Here is a 24,179-nt window from a genome sequence, read left to right as displayed (position 1 = left end):
CGAATATTTCACACTTTCATCACTGCCAATGTTGCGCTATAAACCAATTTTCGCAAATCGAATGTAAAAGACTGCCTACACAAGCAACAAGTTATACTAAATGTTTAGGATTAGTGTAAAACTGGACTATGTCTCCTATAGTGGTCGGGACATAAGTAACATTCACCGTAAAAATTGACTTACACCACTTCTGCTCTGAACTTCTCAATTGTAGATCTGGTTGACTGGAAGAGAAGGCCTTAACTCTACCAGGTAAAACAAAATAAATTATTATTATTATTATTATTATTATTATTACTCTGGTGGTGTAGTAGGGAAGGTCTCACCAGATTAAATAAATAAGTAAATAATAATAAATTATTATTATTATTATTATTATTATTATTATTATTATTATTATTATTACTCTGGTGGTGTAGTAGGGAAGGCCTCACCAGATTAAATAAATAAGTAAATAAATTATTATTATTATTATTATTATTATTATTATTATTACTCTGGTGGTGTAGTAGGGAAGACCTCACCAGATTAAATAAATAAGTAAATAATAAATAATAATAATAATAATAATAATAATAATAATAATAATTATTATTATTATTATTATTATTATTATTATTATTATTACTCTGGTGGTGTAGTAGGGAAGGCCTCGCCAGATTAAATAAATAAGTAAATAATAAATTATTATTATTATTATTATTATTATTATTATTATTATTATTATTACTCTGGTGGTGTAGTAGGGAAGACCTCACCAGATTAAATAAATAAGTAAATAATAAATAATAATAATAATAATAATAATAATTATTATTATTATTATTACTCTGGTGGTGTAGTAGGGAAGGCCTCACCAGATTAAATAAATAAGTAAATAATAAATAATAATAATAATAATAATAATAATAATAATAATTATTATTATTATTATTATTACTCTGGTGGTGTAGTAGGGAAGGCCTCACCAGATTAAATAAATAAGTAAATAATAAATAATAATAATAATAATAATAATAATAATAATTATTATTATTATTATTATTATTATTATTATTATTATTACTCTGGTGGTGTAGTAGGGAAGGCCTCACCAGATTAAATAAATAAGTAAATAATAAATAATAATAATAATAATAATAATTATTATTATTATTACTCTGGTGGTGTAGTAGGGAAGGCCTCACCAGATTAAATAAATAAGTAAATAATAAATAATAATAATAATAATTATTATTATTATTATTATTATTATTATTATTATTATTATTATTACTCTGGTGGTGTAGTAGGGAAGGCCTCACCAGATTAAATAAATAAGTAAATAATAAATAATAATAATAATAATAATAATAATTATTATTATTATTATTATTATTATTATTATTATTATTACTCTGGTGGTGTAGTAGGGAAGGCCTCACCATATTAAATAAATAAGTAAATAGTAAATAAATAAATAAAATATTAAGAGATAGCTGGGACAGTTGGCAAGACTGCCGCGGGCTGCTATTGTTTGCACCATGTCGCGGGCTGGTTCCAACCACCTCGGGTGGGTCGCATACAGGGTTCAGTCACCCCGGGGTGTAATAGGCCACGACTATGCCTGACCCGTGCACTCTGTGTTGCAGGACCCATGTGACACAGCAATGCAGACGAAGAATGTCAACGTGAACCAGGCGCCCCAGAACAACAGCGAGGTACGTCCACCCCGCCGCCGCTACCCCCTCGACGCACTCTCTGCCAACACAAGCGATTGCATTTGTTTTTGTGCCCGCAGAAGAACTGCCCGGCGCAGCGGCCGGCAGGTTCCGGTTCCGACGCGCCCCTGGGGTTCGCCGCTGCTTGTCCAGCTCCGCCACTGCCCCCGAGAGGCCTCCCGACATCTTCCCAGCCTCCTGGAAGCAGCAGCCAAGGTAAGCGGTGATCAGTGATGATTCACGCGTGTTGCTGTGTGGTGATTTCGTGCGATTCTGCAGTTCTCTCGCTTGGTGTCGAAGAAAACTGGATCCGAGGAGGTTCGCTGTAGCAGGTGGGTGCATTGTGCAGTTCTTAGTAATGCACGCGTGTTTTTGCTTGCTGGAGTTCCTTGTTATTGTTCAGAAGTGACGCGTTTTATGTGAACTAGGGTGAGTTACAGACTAATATTGTTCGTAACCTTTTCTGATATTGTTTTCTGTGAAACAAGACCTGATATTGATGTAAGATAGAACTAAGATTGTTCGTGTTTTCTGTGAGGTAGGGCCTGATATTGCTGACCTTTCGTGTGGGATAACCTAAACTTGATCTATTTGACTAAGTTATGATGATCCACGGTATTGCTATAAATCAGTGAACAAAAGAGTTTTCGTAAAAAGATGAATATTTTCCCTGAACCAAAAATTCAATATATAAATGGAGTTAAAATTAGTATTTAACAGTGGACCAAATCTGTGGTAAAATGGTTTAAGTACGCATTACCGCGGATCATTATGGCTGTTCATTTTTTTCCTCGTGTGTCTTTTGTTCTCTTTCCTCGCTTTTCCCCCGATTTGATTTGATCGAATCGATTCCGTCGAGATGAATTCTGAATTGAATGGGTGCTCTCAGAAACAGACTAACCATAATTTTGTAATAATTGTGAATAAACTGACTTGACTTCATATAAAACAGAAATATTAATGCAAATGAAATAGTATCTTATTTATTTTGTGAATTCATATGTCCATTGTTTTTTCTCCGTTATTACCAATTGATGCTAACCCGTTTTTACGAGCAACCATTCGATCGCGGATCCAGTTTTGTTAACATCCGTGTTTTGTAGGCCTACACATTCTACATTTTCTGCTAGATCGGGCAGAGTTCTGTCATCTGCCAGGCGGAGAGGGCTGTTTCACGTCCGTTAGACAAGATTTACGGTGAATTAATGTTCGCATGTTTGTTGTTTCCGAGACTTTTCGTTTTGCCTTTTAAAGTTTGGCATTAAGGCGAGGCGAGACCTTGTGACGTCACAGCGACTTGGAGCGTGAGATTCCTGCCGCTCGTGTCTGGAGAATGCAAATCAGGGCCAGTTCCGCGGAATGCCAGCGAAGTAGGGGTCCCAGGTGCTCGACTAGGATCTGTTCCTGTAATGACGCTTTCTCGCTGTAATGGATGCACGCACTTGTGCCACTGTTGCACGCCGTCTGAGGGGCGTTGACTCCAGAACCTGATCCGCTGTCACGTTCTCTGTCTCCGCCCACCGCCGAGCGTCTGCCCTTTCCACGAGAGCCCCCGAAACGGGCCACGATACGATGTTATGGAGCCACAAAAGCGCTTTCACAAATATTCGATGTGACGGGTAAAGCTGGCCGAGCTTCTTCTATTCGTTCGCAGAAGTGACCGAACTCCAACATGGCGGCCATATTGGTCGTTGGTGTGATGGCCAGATGGCAGCACCGACGCAAGACGCGAGTATTTTGTTGGATGTCGATGCACTTCCGGGAACAACAAAGCCAAAAAAATTGATGCAAATAGCCCACATATACAGGGTTTTTCAGAAGTAACGAGTAATTGCAACTGAATGCGAAGCGGGGATTTTGGATTAGAAACTGAGACACGTAAACCTTGTATTTATGAAGAAGTATTTTTTATGAAAACAAAATATTTCTGCGGCTATTGTTGTGCGAGATATGACGTCACTGAGAAGATTAGTTCATTTTTAATATCATCTGAAAGAGCGTATTTTGTGTAGTTTTTCTCTCCACTTTTCAGCCGAGACCAATGACTGAGGCATCAAATTTCCATTTCCCAAAGTGGACATAATACTGGATGGCGCCAAACTTAAGTCAAAGTGCATAAGATGATCACAGAGAATAGATGATTCAGTAAGTATCCTGTAGTCTGTGATCACTGCATCCGTCACTCTGTTGACACATCAACGAGAATTAAATTTCTGCCTTGAACACGCGCAGGGTTGCCAGATTGGGCTACAAGTAGCCAATTGAGCGACTTGAAATTTGAATTGGCTATTGATTTCTACCATTGGTCTACTCAAACATTTTCGGGGCTATTTTTGAGCAATTTTTTTTCTGATTTGAATTTGTGGAAAATTAATAATAATAGGTGTAGTAATTAGTGTTGTGGCATTTAATCGATTAATCGATCAATTTCTGTTGTAAGATTAATCGATCAAAAATATTTAGGGCCTAATCGAATAATCGAGTCGATTAAAATTAATCGGTTGTAGTTGATATTAATTATTATTTTGTTAATACAAACTCGTACTAAAAATTCCGACAATATTTCTCTCTCGGAAATTGTTTACTTAAAAGTCATGTCTACACTGTGTGCAAGTGAGAGGGTAACTACCTTCTTCTCTTTCTAAAATCTGGCAATTCGATTACAATAGGGGCCAGTCTTCTGTTTCGACCGCTGTACTTTTGCAGTTGCAATTTCTGTACTGAGTTTGTGTAGGAAGGTTGCGTGTTTAGTTTGATAAAGAAAAAAAAAATCAGTTTTCTGTGTTTTGTGAAAAGTGTAAACTCCATTATGTCACATGAGAATTTGAGATGCAAACTCGGTTAAACGTTTGGATTTAAATTGAACGATCGTGGAGAAGTGCTTAACAGAAAAAAAGTTCTTTTGTGTTTAGTGATGCAGGAAACATTGTTACTAAACGCAGAGCGGCACTTAATTCGGAGCATGTGAATGCACTCACATGTTTAAAATCATGGATGAAGCAGTATTAACTAGGTGAGTCTTCATACTTTTTGTTATTTATGTTTGTCTGAAAAATTCCCGGATAAATTGACACAATAAATTATAAGCCATATAATAAATATGTTAGTAAGGAATTAAAATAGTTGTTTTGTAATATATCGATACAATATATACAGATATATAACATTGAATACTTATGCTTATCACCTAACACAAGTTAAATTAAACAATAATTGTGTATTACAGTATATTAATACATTTTCCACCTCGATCAAAACTCGATTAATCGATAAAATTCAAATAGTTTATCGATTAAATATTTTGATCGATCAACAGCACTAGTAGTAATAGGCTTCCTCTTCGTAAAAAATAAACCTGTTACAGTGTACTTCAAGCCGTATTTCACCCCCAGCTTAACCAGCGAATAGGCATTATAAAGAATGGACACTTCGCGTCGGTACCTTTGATGTAGCCGGACTGATTTCAATGACCTTCAAGCCAGCTAGAGCGTGAGATTCTGCTTTCTCCCTAGAGTTGGCGCTGACATCACACCAGCTAGCAGTCGACACAGCGGAAATATAACACATATAATTAATACATCTAGGTACATTATGTACTCAAATAAAATAAATTGGATCCATAGAATAATAAATCCGTCATTAACTGTAATGTCTAGACTCTAGAGTTCCTTTATAATGAGAGTTCAGACGTTGACCCCAACAACAATTAAAATATGTAATGATGTGATAGCGCTGAAAATGGAAAAACAAAACTCCTACGAGAAGTAAAACCATATACCTATATTATATTATTATACAAATATTAAACGAATTCGATACTTAATTTTATAATGTATTATATTATTTTATAATATAATTTATTATATCTGAAATATAAAATATTATTATTACAACTAGTTTGTCACTGAGAAATAAGGAAAAGCTGTTAACTTGAATTTATTTGAAGCAAAGCGTTACTGGGTTATGCAATAAGGTAGGCGATGTTTGGATCCTGTGTCTTAACTCTATTCTCAATTATTATCTTAGCCTATGCTCGATTACACTAACCTCTAGCGCTTGAAAGTGGAACTATATGCTGGCGCACAGAGAAACAAAACACAGGAAATTTCGCTCAGTGTCCATTCTTTATAATCCCTGTTCGCTAGCTTAACCGCGAGAAACGAAGTATCTATGCGAAGTATATTGCACAATGTCACATGACCAAGCCAATGTAAGGGGATTTACTCGTTTCACTATCACCAGTATCAGCAGAAATGCAGTGGCGTATTGCAGCCTGCAAGTCGATAATAATCAGTTGCTGTTTTTCCTTCATTTCAAGCGTTAGTATTTTTGTGAATGCCGATGTAGTTTATTACAATACTCTGAAATTAGGAATTAGGATCTGTTGTAAAAGTAATATAAGTTATATTATGAAATTGCTTTTTTGACATTTTTTGTAGCCTAATTATAATGCAGGCTAATTATTTCATTCTGAGTCCGGTAGTGGAATAATTAAAAAAAAAAACTGTGTTTGTTGTAGAAGTGATATACAGTAACATTTTAAAATTGTGATAGTAAATAACTTGTTATACATTTATTATGTTTTGTAATCATACTGAAAATGGAAATATTTATTATTTCGTTCTATAATTGCTGAAAATGGGAAAGTGGGAGAAGTATACCAAAACTTTTAATAGGCAATGGTTAAATGATACTTCATTCTGAAACTGTCTTCAGGATGTGAAAGACGACAGCAATAAAGTACATTGTAAAGTTTGTAAAGTTCAAATTAGGGCTCATAAGGGAGACTTGAAAAAACATTCCGATTCAGTTAACATACAATAATCCGCGAAATATAAATCTGCCATTTATATTGGGCTACTTTTTTTTTTTTAATGTTGGCTACTTTTTCAGCGAGCTTTCGCTATTTTCAGTTATACCAATCTGGCAACCCTGAACATGCGTACTAGAGTCATTTCTCCGTTTCGTCACATATGTGAAGCATGTCTGTTTAAGACTGTGCGGAAATATCTTCCAATCCAGACTAAATCCAATAATATGATAGGAACGAAAATCAGCTGTAAATGTCTAACATGCCATGAAATCGGGGCATTTTGATGCGTGTAGAAATTATTTCGGGACGCGGGACGCAATGGTCGAAATCGGGACTGTCCCGCGAAATACGGGACAGTTGGCAAGCCTATTCATATCACCTTATTACGTCATAGACCGTGTTTCTTTTCATATTTAACATTTTGTCGATATCCCTGTCCGTACGACATTTCTCATGATGAAAAACAACATGCTGTGGCAGTTCAAAACACGAATTCTTATCTTTGCGCCACAATAAATAAAATTAAAAATTGATTGAAATGTATTAGGGTAATTTAGAATATATGAACTTGGTAAAAAATACGCAAATATCGAACTTTTAAAGTAATATGAATTTTGTTTCATTGTTTTCATCATTAATACGTTGAATAATATTCGAAAATAATAAAAATGAATGACTGGCCGAATACTAAAGTGACTATCTGTAACAAAAATAGAAAACAATAAGTATACAATACATTATTGAAGCCGTGGCGAGAATGTGACTCGCGAGACATTGTGGCTCGCAGTGATAGCTGTGCATTTCGCTTGCTTCTAACCTCCGCCAACCCCCACCCTCTCACTCACTGGAGTCAAACTCCGTTCCATTTGTATTTGTCTCTGACCTGCGAGTGGCATATGTCTCTCTCGAAACCATCTACGAAAGTTCCAAGTAGGATGGGAGGACGCATTTTTTTGCTGTCAATATGATGAGAATATTAAATGTATGATTTGTTCACAAGTATTACGAGGAAAACGGTTGTATAGCATAAAACGGCAATATACTACATGTTACTGATGAAACATTAAAAGGTTAAGTGTTATTATTGTTGTCATCATCATCATCATCATCATCATCATCATCATCATCATCATCATCTCTGTACTTCGACCCTTTTTCAGCAGATGTACGAATAATGCGGTTAGCTCTTCAATTTGAACTCACTGATTTACTATGTGATGTCAAATGAAAGCTAGATGTAAGGACTTGACAAATGTTGAACTTTCAAATCTTTGCCAAAAAAACAAATATCCGAATCTTCGTTCTTTTGCTTGCTCTGTTGAAGCCATGTTCGCTACAACTTACATTTTTGAAAAATCATTTTCAACAATGAAAATAGTAAAAACCAAATTTAGATCACGACTGACAGACAAATACCTTCGTGATCAACTACGACTGGCAGTAAGTGACATAATTCCTGATTTTGAAACTTTGTCGCAGAGACATTCTGAAGACAGTTAATTTTAGGTTGTGATATTGTTCATTTATTGTCCATTTCTTTCTTCGTTACACGTACTAAACATTAGTTTGTAGCCTTGTACTGCATAAAATTATATTTAAGTGCTTGACGTAAGAAAAATGAAAATCCGTTAATAAGTCAGACAGTTGCTTCACTCCCCCTTCGGGTGTCCGCCTCCCTCCATAGGTGCTATGCACGTTGCAGGTTACACAGTGGCTCGGCGCACGATTACATTTTCGCCACTGCTGCATTATTGTAATGCGACAAATTTATTTAACAAAACCACAAATGCCCGTTGCAGCGCACATTGAGTTTATACACTAATATTATAGCCGCGGTATTGCGAGGGTTAAAAAACTATAGGGTGCCATTTAAAAGTGTTTTCGATGACGTCATAACTAGCACAACAATAGTTGGACAAATATTTTGTTTTCTTAAAAATATTCCTTTCTAAATATAAGATTTGATGTCTCTGAACTTTTAGTCCAAAGTCCCCTCTTTCAAGATTAATTGCAATAAAGCGTTACTTTTGAAACACCGTGTTACAAAGCCAGTTGTGGCTGTGCAGCGGTTGGGCCAACTGATAGACGATCGAATTCCTTTCGGAGTTAACATGTCAGGCAAAGGTTATATGAAAAGGACGCGATAGAATTACAAGGCGACCATAGATCACTTCATAGGATTGTATTGCTTCAACAGGAGTAAAACCTGGGTTGTACGTTACAGAAGGGGATTATTTAAATTTCGCACAACTCACAACTATGTATAAATGTTGGAATATAAGATAATTTTCAAATGATTAGAAATCAGTTTAACAGTGCCTACATAGAGAGCTAGGAGCATTTAAGGATTCTTTTAATGGTAAATCTTCGATCCCGCTACGCACAATACCCGGAGGAAAAAACGTAATTACATAATTGAAAATAACCTCAAAATTGTAGGACACCACTTTAAAGACAAGATGTGATCGCTGCGAAAGCTATAAACCCACGCAACACACCGCAAATTTCTTATATACCCGACCGATGATTTTCTCAGACATTTTCACACGAAATCATTATGTAACTCAGTGGTACCACAATTTTATTACACTACACGGAAAATCACTCTTTTCTTCGGTCCAGGGTAAATCTATTTGTGTACTAATCTACAAAAAAACATATAGGGTTTTATGCATAGACATTTCGCTAGCCCGTGCTACGAGCGTGCTAAGCTAGCCACGGCTATCGACTGATTACTTGTACTGTACAGGATTCATCATATATCGCTAACACTGGTTTATGAATACGAAAAATGCTAGTTCGATAATCATCCACCGGAAGCCCGCGCTAAGAATGTCTATGAATATGGCCCATACTGTATATGCAAGGAAAACAAAAAGCCTTATCAAACCAAACCAAACCTGTCACTGATTGTTAACTTTACGAAAATTCGTTCGTTTATTATTTTTCCAGCTGTATGTATATTTCGTGATCTGTATGGTTGTTTGGACTCTCACTTTGAAAGAGGAACAGAGGTTAAGGGTACTTAAGAAAATATTTGGGGCTAAGAGGGATGAAGTTACAGGAGAATGGAGAAAGTTACACAACACAGAACTGCACGCATTGTATTCTTCACCTGACGTAATTAGGAACATTAAATCCAGACGTTTCAGATGGGCAGGGCATGTAGCACGTATGGGGGAATACAGAAATGCATATAGAGCGTTAGTTGGGAGGCCGGAGAGAAAAAGACCTTTGGGGAAGCCGAGACGTAGATGGGACAATAATATTAAAATGAATTTGAGAGAGGTGGGATATGATGATAGAGACTGGATTAATCTTGCTCAGGATAGGGACCGATGGTGGGGCTTATGTGACGGCGGCAATGAACCTCCGGGTTCTCTAAAAGCCATAAATGATGATGATGTATATTTGTAGTTACATCATTTCTCAGTTTATGTCATCATGAAATAACTGAATACAAATCAAATGTCAGTTCCGTGTGTAGGCATAGTGCGTAGAGAGGTCGAAGATTCAGTTTTTAACTTGACCAAATATGTTTTAAGCAGTAGAGTGGTTAGGATTTTAATGTTCGATATAAATGCACTACATAATTCACTTTGAAGTTTTTTTTTCTTCAAACATAAACTCAGACTTTAAGATAGTTACGTTAAATACTAATGTCTTATATTATACATTTTTTGTTAAATTTATTTATATACGCTTTAACATCTATGGTCATATCGCGTGTTTAAGGTCTGTGTATACACTAAACTCTCGCTAATCCGACCCTCAGTAATCCGACATCTCAATTATCCGCCCCCCCCCCCCGCTATATTATATATACACGTCTGCACGCGTAGAACGTTCTAGTTTCGTTTTAGAAGTGCAAGTGCAGTGGTTGGCGTAGTTAAAACATTATATTTAATGATGTGTATAAGCGCTCTCAGTAATCCGGCACTCTCTATAATCCGGCACTCTCTATAATCCGGCACCCTCTGTGCAAGGAATGACCGAATCAGCAAGAATCTACTGTATCAATAGACCGTTTTTACTATTGTTGAGTTCCTGTTTCTATTGTGTGTTGTAGATGGCTTGTGTTCATGTAACTGAATAGATTTTGATTAATTTTTATGATATTGGTGATTAAGGTGGTGATGAATCATGGTATGTGAATTTCCAATTCGGCATTTACCTTTGTGCCTGAGGGGAAACCATGAAAGACCCCAGTTAGATTGGTCAGCCACGGGGTTTGAACCCGGGACCTCCCGAATGCGATTCTCAAACGCTAGCGTCTGAGCCAATATACCGTACCATGTTTATTTGAAAGCTGTATGGTTGGCAATTGTCATTTTTGACGAACACCATTGGAATAAACGAGTCAAATCTTACACATTTGTAATTTTATTACTGTGGGGACAGTCGTGTAAAAGATGTATTTCATTAATAAAAACGAATAACAATTTTGACTTACACCACTTTTGCTCTGAACGGCTCATATAAACTAGGCTAATGATTCGATCGTTATTATACAAATTTAAATGACATGAATATATATTTTGCCTGTAAATGTATATACGAAGAACAGAGAGATTGAGAGAGAGACAAAAAAAAAAAACAAAAAGAAAGTAGGAATTGTATTTTGTATATTATTTATTTGAGCCGTTCAGAGTAAAAGTGGTGTAAGTCAATTTTGACTTGCACCACTTCTGCTCTGAACGGCTCATATTATGAAGACAGGGCGACAGTGTGCTGGCGCTATCTTGCGGACCGATTTTCGTAATTTTGGAAGTGAATTTCCTTGGATTTCCCTGGGATTATATTTAAAAAAATCGAGTTATTGACGATTTTTAACATTGTGTTGTATAGGAATGTCAAGAAACAGCGTTTGAAGTTCGAATTATCAACAATTTCGAATTAAAAACGCTCAAATTAGACAATTCGACTGTATCAGGACTGTCTCTGGGCAGAAACCTGAGCAATAGTTTCAGCGTCACATTTGTAGAGCAAGTGAAGCCATTAATACAAAAACAGCCCTAGTCACTTTTAATGAAATTGAGTTAAGGACACATTTTTCTACTATTTCAAGTGTTTATAGACTCAAAAAATGACAAATGTCAGGTGAAATAGCCACAATGACAAACACCAGTTGTACGGAAACAGCTGACATGTGTTGTTCTATTTATTTTTATTGTTCTCTTGAAAAGTAACAATTTTGACAGGGGTTGTTTTTGTAATAATGTCTTCAAATACAATATAATAGATAATCAACTTGAAGAATGCTTTTATTCGTCGTAAGAATTGTACACATGAAGTAACAACTAGTTGCCATAGAGAGCACTCACTTTGTTGGTTTTCAAGGTTTGTTTATTAATAATCTATACTTACTTACTTACTGGCTTTTAAGGAACCCGGAGGTTCATTGCCGCCCTCACATAAGCCCGCCATTGGTCCCTATCCTGAGCAAGATTAATCCAGTCTCTATCATCATATCTTACCTCCCTCAAATCCATTTTAATATTAATCTATACTAATAATAAATCTGTAGCCGAAATTTTTCTGGTAATTTTCGATTTTCCAAAAATAATTGGTCCTAACATATATAATTAACCACCCTGAAACCGAAAATCGCTTTTTTGAAATTTTTGTTTGTATGTCTGTCTGTCTGTCTGTCTGTCTGTCTGTATGTTTGTTACCTTTTCACGCGATAATGGCTGAACCGATTTCGATGAAAATTGGAATATAAATTAAGTTTGTTGTAACTTAGATTTTAGGCTATATGGCATTCAAAATACATTATTTAAAAGGGGGGTTGTAAGGGGGTCTGAATTAAATAAATCGAAATATCTCGCTTATTATTGATTTTTTGTGAAAAATGTTACATAACAGAAATTTCTTTAAAAATCATTTCCGATAAGTTTTATTCTTTGAAAAATTTTGATAGGATTGATATTTAATGAGATAAATGAGTTTCAAAATTAAAATAACTGCCCTCTAAGGCAGTGTAATGAAATGTATGTGTATGTATTTATTCACACTGCAGTAGGTATATACCCGGTGGCAGTGGTAACTAATTACACTCAATAATGACAATAATAAACTTATTAATTAAAATACAATTAATAATAATACTAATAATTAATACTAACAATAATTAATAATAATAATAATAATAACAACAACAACAACAGGGAATATACTAAATTAAATGAAACGATCACTTAAAATAACATTTGAAATAAATCTAATTTCTATCTTAAAATTAAGATCGAACTAAAATCCACGAGTATGATATGTTCATATCTGCACAAGTACCTTTCAAATTACACTCATTTCGCTGTCAACTCACTCACTGCAATGGAACTACGACACATTTCACTGATTCTATCCTGATTTCACTAACACTTCAAAAACATTTCACTGTTCAAATATTATGCACTGCCACTATAAACTATAAAGCTTCACTGACAGGAACACGTTTCACTTACACAGCACACTTCACTGACACGACATACTTCTTCACTGATACAACACTTCAATAACAACATATCATTTACACCCTTTAAATACTGTGTATAATTACCGTCTATTAGTAAGGTCCTTAAGCCTATTTTTAAATACATTTTTGGTTGTTGGTAAAGCCTTTAGTAAGTCTGCAGGTAAAGCATTCCAGTCCCTGATAGTACGATTGAGAAAAGAAAACTTTCCAGTGTCCGTCCTCTGTCTTCTTTCCCTCAATTTATATGAGTGGTCGTTCCTTGAAGAATAATTTGGCGGCTGCAACCTATTTTTATTTCTCTCCAGGCAGGCTCACCTCTGTATGTTTTGAACAGTGCGCATAATCGAATTCGCGTTCTCCTGTCCGTGAGTGTGTCCCATTTTAATGGTGAATTTTTCAGACAACACTTAAGAGCCCGTTTTTTAATCTTTTCCAGTGTCTTAATATGTTCTAATCTGTAAGGATCCCGACATGCAGCACCATATTCCATTACTGGACGTACTAGTGATTTATATGCAATCTCTTTGGATTTATCAGAACCTTTTCTTAGTACCCTCATCGCAAAGTGTAACGCTCTCCATGCTTTTCCCGCTGTGTTTGTAACGTGTTCCCCCAGCCGAGATCGCTGCTAAATGTTATTCCGAGGTATTTACATTTGTTAACTTCCGGAATGGTTTCACCCCCTAACGTATACGATGCGACTATTTTATTTCTTTTCCTTGTAAAGCTGATGGCTTTGCTCTTTAGAGAATTTATTTTCATTTTGTTGGCTATTGCCCAATCGTTTATTCTATTGAGGTCATTCTGGAGAAGAGTAGTATCTTCATGGCTTTTTATTTCCCTGTATACCATACAATCATCCGCGAATAAGCGAACCCTAGACAAGATATTAACTGGTAGATCATTTACAAAAGCCAAGAATAGAAGAGGCCCCAAGACACTCCCCTACGGGACCCCGGAAGTAATTTCAATTGGGTTCGATAATTCCTCCCTTACCCGTACTCTCTGAGTGCGACAAGTTAAAAATTCCTTGATCCACTGGAGCACTCTGAAGTCAATCCCCGTTGATTGTAGTTTAACCAACAGTATATCGTGTGGGACTACATCGAATGCGCGTGAAAAGTCAATAATCACTGCATCTACTTGGCTATTGGAATCTATTCCGTCTTCTAAATCCTGACATACCGTTACTAATTGACTCTCACATTAATAGCCCCCTCGAAATCCATGCTGACAGTTATGTAACCAATTTGAGTCATCCCAATGTTGCCTTAGATAAGCTGAAATCAAGTGTTCCATCTGTTTGCAAACCACAGAGGTGAGGCTGACCGGTCTGTAATTTTTTGTATCTGAGCGAGACCCTGACTTATAAATTGGCACCACTATTGCATCTTTCCAATCTCGCGGGACAGTACCATTGTTAATTGATATTTCAAATATACGCACTAGATAGGGAATCATGGCTTCCCCTCCCAATTTTAGTACGTCTCCGGCGATACCATCAGGTCCTACTGATTTATGAGTTTTCAATTTAGAGATCCTTCTCCTTATGTCCCTAGGCTTGATAGGAAACTGACCCGTATTTTCCACAGAAACTAAGTGTGGTACTATTGTCCTCGTCCCAAATGAACAAATGAATTCGTCTATAAGGGGCCTTGGTCAACAACAATCGAAAGCTATGAATCATAGCCTACAGAGAATGTTTCTGTGTTTGTATGAAGTAATATCGGAAGCTAAATTAACCGATTTGTGTAATTAATTATTATTTCACCATTGGAAAGTGTAATTTCTCTATATGGACATAATGCTATAATGTTATTACAGTAACTTCGGAGTGAATTGAGGACAGGTAAGATTAAAATAGCTTCTTATGCACAAACAACTTGATAGGCTATTCTGTGTATTCGTTTCCTGTATTTCTTAAAATAATGTTTATCTCAGAGAATTAACGAACAACGAGAGTGTATTGATTTAGTATGCAGTAATAATACGTTAGCTTAGCATTCCATTATTTTATAATCCAAATTTTAACTATGCTCAATGGAATCGTGTTAAAATACATAAAATACATATGCAATAAATGCAATGCAAAAAATTGGGTAATGAGCCAAGCAGATTATGTTGAGCTGTTGTAAAATAAAATTTGTTCCTCCTGAGATTCAAGAGCCCCCACAACAAATTAAAAACTTACTTATCGGTGTACATCCGTTATCAACACATTTTTTATATAATATAATATAATATAATATAATATAATATAATATAAAATAATATAATATAATATAATATAAGTTATTTGAAGGGTTCAGAACCATAGTGGCCCAAGCGCCATTTACTGAATACGTAGAAAACAAGGGTTAAAATTAAGTTATTATCATAATTCAATGGAAACATATAGCAAGTAAAATAAAGTATACACATTAAATCTAAATGATATGTCAGTCTTCATTAAAGTATTGATGCATGTAATAAAAATTAAGAAACCAAATGAGTGGTCTCTGGACCAAAATGATCGCATTTTAATTATTTAAATACAATTTAAATTAAGTAACATATTAAACGATTTATCCTTCTATCAAACACGAATCTTCCCTGGGTCAAATGTCCTATTTTAATTATGTAATTACTTTATATATATATTTCTAACGGGTGCAGCGGAGCGCACGGGTACGGCTAGTTTTTGTAATAAATTAGTTATAAACATATTTCTTTTCACTTCGTATTTACAGGATTTAAAGTTCACTGAGTTTACGCTAATTGCCACATACTTAATAGATAATGATGTATTTTGTTACGTATTATTATGTTGAAGGTACGTTTCGTCATTTTTTCATAGATCATTATACTTGGCCTAACTGTATTTACATTCTCATACTTCATTATAATATGTCAGTAATTTCCTTTGTTTATATTTTTATTTTATTTGCATAATTTACATTCTTAGCTTGTTCTATGTAGTTACATTTATTTAAAATTATATTTTAAAAAGTTCATAACAAATAATTTAGGATAACAGTATTGTTATGGTGACTGGCCAGGTTCAAACTAAAACTAGCTTCCTGGGCATCAGAAATATTTATAGGAAAGCACGACATTTAATCACATGAAATTAAAATGTATATGATATCCTACACCTTTCAGGTCAGAGGTGAAGCACCATAAAGTCGCAAAACATTGTCAATTTATTAATTGAATGGAAATTAAGAATACTGTGTAGAACTTACGTCTTTATTGCATTATTGATTTTATTATTTTTGGTAGAAGGATTATCTTTCTATTTACTTATTTTTATTTATTTATTTACCTTTGTACAATAAATAAAAACGTCCACACCTGTGGAGTAACGGTCAGCGCGTCTGGCCGCGAAACCAGGTGGCCCGGGTTGGAATCCCGGTCGGGGAAAGTTACCTGGTTGAGGTTTTTTCCGGAGTTTTCCCTCAACCCAATATGAGCTGGGTAACTTTCGGTGCTGGACCCCGGACTCATTTCACCGGCATTATCACCTTCATTTCATTCAGACGCTAAATATCCTAGATGTTGATACAGCGTCGTAAAATAACCCCCCAAAAAGTCAATAAAACATATTTTTTTGCAATTATTTCAAGTAGCAGTCTTTGTATGTAAGTAGTCTACTTACGCCGTATTCTGAATTATAGCTAATTGATTGCAATAAAACACAATTTTCGAATCCGTAATAATTTACATCACTACCCTGAATCTTGATCTTACCTTTGTGCATAAAGTAATATTGAAAAAAAAAACACACGTTACGTACAACGAAAGCAATGAGCAAGCACAATTACATCAATATCACTTTAGAATCTCCCGCCTCCACTCAGCGTTGCCAAACCTACCCATGCTCCGGCTTGTAACTGAAGAAGGCTCTGCCTGTTGTGATTTTAGAATCCTACACATTGTTGAAAAGTAACGCCATCTATGAGCTGAACCAGGAAACACTTAAGAGATGCTACAGAGTTAAGAATAAATTTAACAATGAATAAAATATGCAATAATTCAGCGTTCGAAACAACGTTCTTTCTCAGCACAAATTCTTCTCGATTTTGAATCAATTTTATAATTTTATTTAGAAGACTATGGAGGAAGTTTATAGCAGTCATACTTTTATTGTGTTATCAAATGCCTTGTTCCGGTTTTAACCAGTGTATTCAGCCTCCGTAGTAGCAACGCGAAAACCTCGCCACCACCTACACTTTCTACACGCGTCTATTCTTTACAATACCTGATGTGAAAGTCCTTGTTAGGGCGACTCGCTTTAGTGGGGTACAGGAAGGAACTCAAGGTCGGTACAGAACTTTTGTTGCCGTTAGTCGGATCAACAGGGTTGTAAATTCCTGCTTCCTGTTGTACTGTTGTTGGAAACACGATTAGAAATGTGTTGTTGCTGTACTCGGGTCGTATTTCCGTCAGCACATCACAAAACAGTTTTGGTAGCTAATACGTGACTGACAGGCATAGATAACTTCAAAGTCCGGTTTTTAGTCCCAATATCGTTAAGTTTCTCATGCATTGAATCGAAGAAGTTGTGCGAGGGGACATTTCTGAGACGAACAAACGTTTATACAGTTATGTGTGACAGATGTACGCCTGAAAACAGGTTTCGCTCAATAGGGCGTCTTCCTAAAAGTGACATGGGCAAGAAACAGTCCGCTTAGCGATGATTTCGCGACTTCAACATTACATTACAGATGTGATTTACTGGCTTGTCCTGTGATAAGTGCTGGAACTGTGTTATGCTGGAAATATAACGCGACAGTTCTTGTACGATTTAATGTGCACTGCATTGCCACGAAATAAACTGAACTGCACTGAATGGAAGTCAGCTGTATACTAATGTTCTAAACTTGATGTCCCATCAACCTGTGTTATTTATCCATAGTACATAACACAAAATCTTCTCATGTTCTATCCAGGGGAAATGTACACACTGTTTTCTCGTCTGTCCCATCAACCTGTGTCATCTATCCATACTACATAACACAAAAGTAAAAAAAAAAAAAAGAAGGTATATTTAACCTTCAAAATCAGGTTAAAATAATGAGTAATGTGCTCAAAAGGAACAAAGATCATAAACATGTCTCATTTTTACCCCCTGTTGTATCATTGTAAAAATGACATTATATTACATTCACTGTACATAATTTCTGCAGTGCCTGGGAAAAGTGGCATAGGTCAGTTTTCACAAATATTTTTTCATAATTTATTGACAACTTACGGAACATCTGCTCGCTTGGAAAAAGAGACATAAGTATTTCTCCCATTACAATAATTCATACAGAAAAAAATAAAATCGACATAAACCAGTGCAAGTTGTCAATAAATTATCAAAAAAGGTTTGTGAAAACTGACTTATGCCACTTTTCCCAGGCAGTGCAGATTTAATGTCCAAGTTTTCATGTTGAATTAAAAATTAATTACAGTGGATCATAAGATATATTCGTAATGACTTAAAGGTCAATTTTCATCTCGTATCATTCAGTTTCTTTTGTTAAGTTCATTTTATAGGTCAATCGGTATCTCGTGAAACCTACCTGCGGGTGAGGGGAAGGAACAAGAGGACTGAGAAGCTTCCCCCGCTACGCCACGTCTTACTATCTCGATAGCCCCCACCGTGAGATTTTTTCTATGGGCTGCGGCACACGAATGCCTTTGGTCTATTGAGATCACGATTGACGCTTTATCATCTTTGGTCATATCGCGTGTATAGAATCTTTGGGGCGTATCAGTAGGCCGTGGGTTATTATTGAGTTTCTGTTTCTTTTGTGTGTTATAGATTACTTGTGTTCATGTAACTGATTTAAATTTGTTTTAATGTTGATGTTATTGGGATTAAGGCGATGATGGATCATGGTATGTACATTTTTGAACCGGAATTTGCCTCTGTGACTGAGGGACGCCATAAAAACAGTCATATTGGCCGACCACGGGATTTGAACCCGGAACCTCTCGAATTGGAATCTCAGACGCAACAAACTGAGCCACCTAGCTAGGTAACTCAAAATTTATACTGAGAGAAATTTCTCGCAACATCACACAAAGTTATGAGGGAAAGCTGATACTGTAATGTGAAACATAAGATAATTTTATTAGAGAATTAATACTTGTAGTTTTGTTACTAGTTAACACATCTCTGATTTTGGATTGCCCAAAGATGTCTCGAAGTTTCTTTTACGGGTTAAAGTTACATTGTTTAATCGCGCTAGGCTTCGTCAATTTTACTTGATAAACATGTTTTTAATGCAATGCTATTGTCATACCACAGTCTAGTATATACAGTCACGAAGCTCAATACGTAGTAAATATGCATCCATAGATAGTTGCTAACGACTAGGATCGCTAATATCGCCTCATTACAGACAATGCGAAATAGTACCGACACAGTCTTTTGTTCCTAGCACCCTCACAACTCAAGCCCCGTGACACTGTGGTCATACCGTCTTTTACCAGCATTTATTTCAGTTTTACGAAGTTAAACAGATTGAATTCCCCATTTAGAGAGAAATTCTGCCTTTAAAATTTCTCTATTAATTTGTGCAATTTCCGACATTAGTTTTCGATATATTAACCTTTGTACTGGAACTGCAGCTTGCACGGACATGGCTGAACTAAAATTATTACGTTACACGCTATCTAGGGACTAGGAAAGTAGCTACTTCTTCAGAGCAACCCCGTAGTACATGTGTTACATATTGTGGTTGTGAGCACTTCCTGTACTCAAGGTCGTGTGACGTAGTATCCGTTAAGCCTCGTCTTTACTCCAGTGCTATTGTGGGACAAAAAAATCTGGATTTTACCTGTGACATAATGCTGGCAAATGTTACCGCGTTGTCAGTAGCCTAATAGCACAGTCTACTATAGACAGTCGCGAAGCTCAATATGTAGTAAAAATGCAAACGTGGGTAGTTGCCCACCACTAGGATCGCTACTATCGCTTCATCATCGCAGATCTCTCTCCTAGCAGACGACAAAATATGTTACACTTTCGTTGTCGTGTTCTTTTGGAAAAATTAACACCTTCCTTCCATTATTGAAATATTAAATGCATAAAGTTAATTTATTATTTTAATGAAGTATATTAAATTCCACCATAAACTCGAAGATATCTGCAAGAAATAAGTTAATATTATTTTTGTTTGTGCAAAACGAACTGAAATTTACTATAATCGCTTCACTCATTCAAGATTATAGCGATAATTAACTATGAAACCAATAAATATTAATTTGCATTTCCCTTTACAACAATAATAATGGAAATATGAATTAATGGAATAACTTACGTGTACCGGTACTTGTAGTGTAGGCTTACGTAGTTAACAAAGTGGGATGAGGTTAAGCAATAATAATCACACCAGAATTGGAAATAAAACGTGATCAATAAATTTTATTGTAACAGACTTTTTCTACGTCTCTAGTAAAGTAACAAATAAAAATAACAACAAAATTAACAGCTATAATTAAAAACATATCCTTTGAAAAAAAAAGTAGGCCTAAGCAATAATAATCCCACCAGAATTGAAAATAAAACGTGATCAATAAATTTCATTAAAACAAACTTAATTTTTTTTACGTCTTTAGTGAAATAACATAAAAATAATAACAAAATTAATAGCTACAATTAAAAATATATCCTCTGAAAAAAAAAAAAGTAGACCTAACCTTTATTTCTCTGGAAATTTAGCAGCCTAAGTGACAGAACTTTAACCGGTATCTAATGTCCTTTCGGTTAGACTGAAACATTTCATTGTGAAATTTAAGGATATAATGTATTCTAACAGTCACAAAGAACTTCAAAATTAAGAGTTTTGTTTCTGCACAGCATTGTGGAAACCCAGGAACCTTTCTGAATCTTTCGGAAATCGGAAAAAGGATAACTGTGGCCTCTTTCTCTTACTGCTGCTACAATTTATAGCACTACAAACGTCTCCTTCTTGTCCCATATTATTATTCCAATTATTATATTTTAGCCATTAACATTTTCATTATAACCAATAACGAACATTTCACAAGCATCAATGTGAAATACGCAACGAGCTAGCACTCGATAGAAATACGACACAGTTCAAAGTCGACCATGGACAGTCTATTGTTTCTAGTTGCTAACCGCTTGGAGCGCTTTATCACGAGATTTGCAAAAAAACACCTCAAGCTTCGCGACTGTATATAGTAGACTGTGATTGTGTTCTGTTTGCAAATCACGTAAGCATAAGCATGAAAGTTTGGAGTTTGCAAACTTTCATGATAACGTCTTACGGTAATGTTTATGTCAATGCTTATGTGAATCATTGTGAATGATCCCATTTGGTAGCCTGGGCGCAAACTTCTGTGTTTATGTTACGGTTATGTTTAATTTTCATTGTGAATGGACCTTATCTCTCGCGTGTAATCACTGCCTTTCGAGTTTTGCTCACCGCTGAGTTAACATATCTCTAACAGTTAACATTTTGGACTGTCCAAAGATCTTCAAAAGCTTCCTTTACAGGTTAAAGTTACGGTACATTGTTTAATCGCGCCATGCTTCGTCAATTTTACTTTGTAAATATGTTTTTAATAAACTACTATCGTCATACCGTCTTTTACCAGCATTTATTTCAGTTTTATAAAGTTAGACAGATTGAATTCCCCATTTAGAGAGAAATTCTGTCCTTAAAATTTCCCTATTAATTTGTGTGATTCGCGACATTAGCTTTCGACATTTTGAACTGGAACTGCAGCTCGCATGGACATGGCTGAATTGAAATTACGTTACACGCAATCTAGGAAAGTACTTCTTCAGAGCAACCCCGTAGCACATGTGTTACATATTGTGGTTGTGAGCACTTCCTGTACTCAAGGTCGTGTGACGTAGTATCCGTTAACCCTCGTCTTTATTCCAGTGTTGTGGGACAAAAAATCTGCATTTGCATGTGACGTCTTTACAGGAATTAGGGTCCTGGAAGTAGGATAAATACTCGTAAATGCAATTTACTATAGGATTTAAGTTTGTCTAACCAACGGATTGAAATAAGTTATAACAGTCAATCCTACAATAATAATAATAATAATAATAATAATAATAATAATAATATGCATTAGAAAAGAATGTACGTAAGTACTATTGAGAGAACAAGAAAGAAGAGCCAGTTAACGTGTAGGCCTATACTTTTTTTTTTTACTTTTTTATTTTATTTATTTTTTTTTATTGCAACACAAAATTATATACAACTATAGCAATAACAAAACATTTCAAACAGACAATACTTAATAAAATAATGGTCCCATATCAATGTTGAATAATCTGAGTGAGATTTTCCTAGAACAACAAAAGCAAATATTTCTGTACACATGATAGAATTATTATACTCCTACATACAAAAAGAACATTGTGACATTTTAAGGGTATATGCATTACTTTAACGTTCAGTTCAAAAGTATTTCAATTCCTCTGCTTAATGTTATTAGTTATCACATAATTAAGTACAAAAAATAAGTCTCAAAAAGTTAAAGAATCTTAAGTACTTGTTAAAAATAAGAAATAATTATAATAATCATAACAATAATAACAATATTATACCCCCAAAATATATTAAGTGATCATATTATCAGTCAAACAACAACAATTATTGCACTGATAAAGAAAATGAAACCTTTCCTACATACTACAATTTTATGAATTGATATTTTTATTACATTATTTCCATATAAATGTGTGGACATTGCTTTAACATTTTAATCCAATATTGTTTCCATACAAAGTGCTATTCGCTTCACAATAGCTGCCTGTGTTGTCTTGGGTTTATAATAAAAACTTGGCTTGAGTATAAAGTTTAAATCTATGTATGTCACAGGGATATGCGCGATGTCACTAATATCCTGAATTGTAGTTTCCCAATATTGTTTAGTCCTCGGGCACTCAAGAAAGCGATGTTGAAGATTGTCCTCTTCTTGACAATAGGGGCAGAGTGATGTCCGGGCTAATTTGATATGGTATAATTTACTGTTAGTTGGAAAAATATCATTGACCACTCGAAACCATAGGTCTTGCTGTTTAAAGGTCAAAACACTGTTTCGTATATTCTTCCAGATCCGTTTCCAATTATACACAGGAAAACGGCACACAATTTTAGGAGCTGGCAAACTTCTATTCATATACTTATAAATATGTTTGGCCGTGACAGAATTTAGGATATTTTGTGGTATATAACTGTATACTGAACTATCTAAGCACATGAAAATATCTCGTAAAATGTTTTTATTGCTATTTATCCATCTAGGCATCTGTATGGATTGTTGTCAGATATGTAAGTAGGAGGTTAAACACGACGAAGAAAGCACAAAATTAACACTTCAGTTATTATTAACAATAAGTTGGAATTTATTTGTTGCTTGCACGCTTACAGCGAACCTTATTATTGTTTCGATTGCGCTTGTTTCAGTTTTGTATTTTTATTATTGGCCAAAACGAAAATCCGTTACTTATTTATATATTGCCGTGAGTACACATTACGATTCTTAAAACCTAAGAATGTTGGCTAACTGTGCATATTTGTGTACGGTTATTTTAAAACTATGCACTTGTTTGTTCACACGACACGCACCTGGCGTTCTTTTAACTTCTGGGTCAACGAATTTATGAAGTCATTTCATTACTCAGCGTCTGTTTTAGAATTATTATTCTCTGATATATTTAACTCTGCCTCTTAAACTTACGTATTTCGAGTCCTGCTTGACATTTCATGCGCTAAAACATTATGTTATAAAATAACTATGCACCGCAGATTTTTGCATCATCATCATCATCATCATCATCGATTTGGATCGTTGATTGATTCGTTCCAGTCTCAACTGTCTAATAGCCATTATAGAGATTTTTCCTTGTCTTATTCCTTTAAGTGCATAATATTTAATTATTCCTGGGGTACAGACGTTCTCCTGGCATTCTTTGGACATCTGCAAACCATTTTTTTTTTAATTCTTGAATTTTATTGGATAATGTCTCTGTCGGTCCCGTGCCGTGGCGTCGTGGTCTAAGGCATCCTGTCTAAGACTCGCGTTACGGAATGCGCGCTGGTTCGAGTCCTCATGGGGGAAGAAATTTTCTCATGAAATTTCGGCCAGTGTATGGGACCGATGCCCACCATCGTGATGCATTTGGGGAGCTACGATAGCTAGGGAAATCCGGTTGCGAAAGCTA

The 24,179-nt window shown here is 35.4% G+C and overlaps 1 protein-coding gene across 1 annotated transcript in view; it reads left to right on the top strand.

Moving 5' to 3' along the window:
• Nucleotides 1–24,179, top strand: part of LOC138692243 (uncharacterized) — a 180,655-nt gene that overhangs the window by 9,290 nt on the left and 147,186 nt on the right. The window contains exons 2-3 of the mRNA XM_069815379.1: nucleotides 1,632–1,700; nucleotides 1,781–1,916. Of these exons, the coding sequence (XP_069671480.1) occupies nucleotides 1,650–1,700; nucleotides 1,781–1,916 (187 nt within the window). The 5' untranslated portion in view covers nucleotides 1,632–1,649. The remainder of the gene's footprint in view (nucleotides 1–1,631; nucleotides 1,701–1,780; nucleotides 1,917–24,179) is intronic.

This window comes from Periplaneta americana, chromosome 16 (genome assembly GCF_040183065.1).
Source record: "Periplaneta americana isolate PAMFEO1 chromosome 16, P.americana_PAMFEO1_priV1, whole genome shotgun sequence".
NCBI lineage: Eukaryota > Metazoa > Arthropoda > Insecta > Blattodea > Blattidae > Periplaneta > Periplaneta americana.
This window is presented reverse-complemented; position numbering and strand designations above follow the sequence as displayed.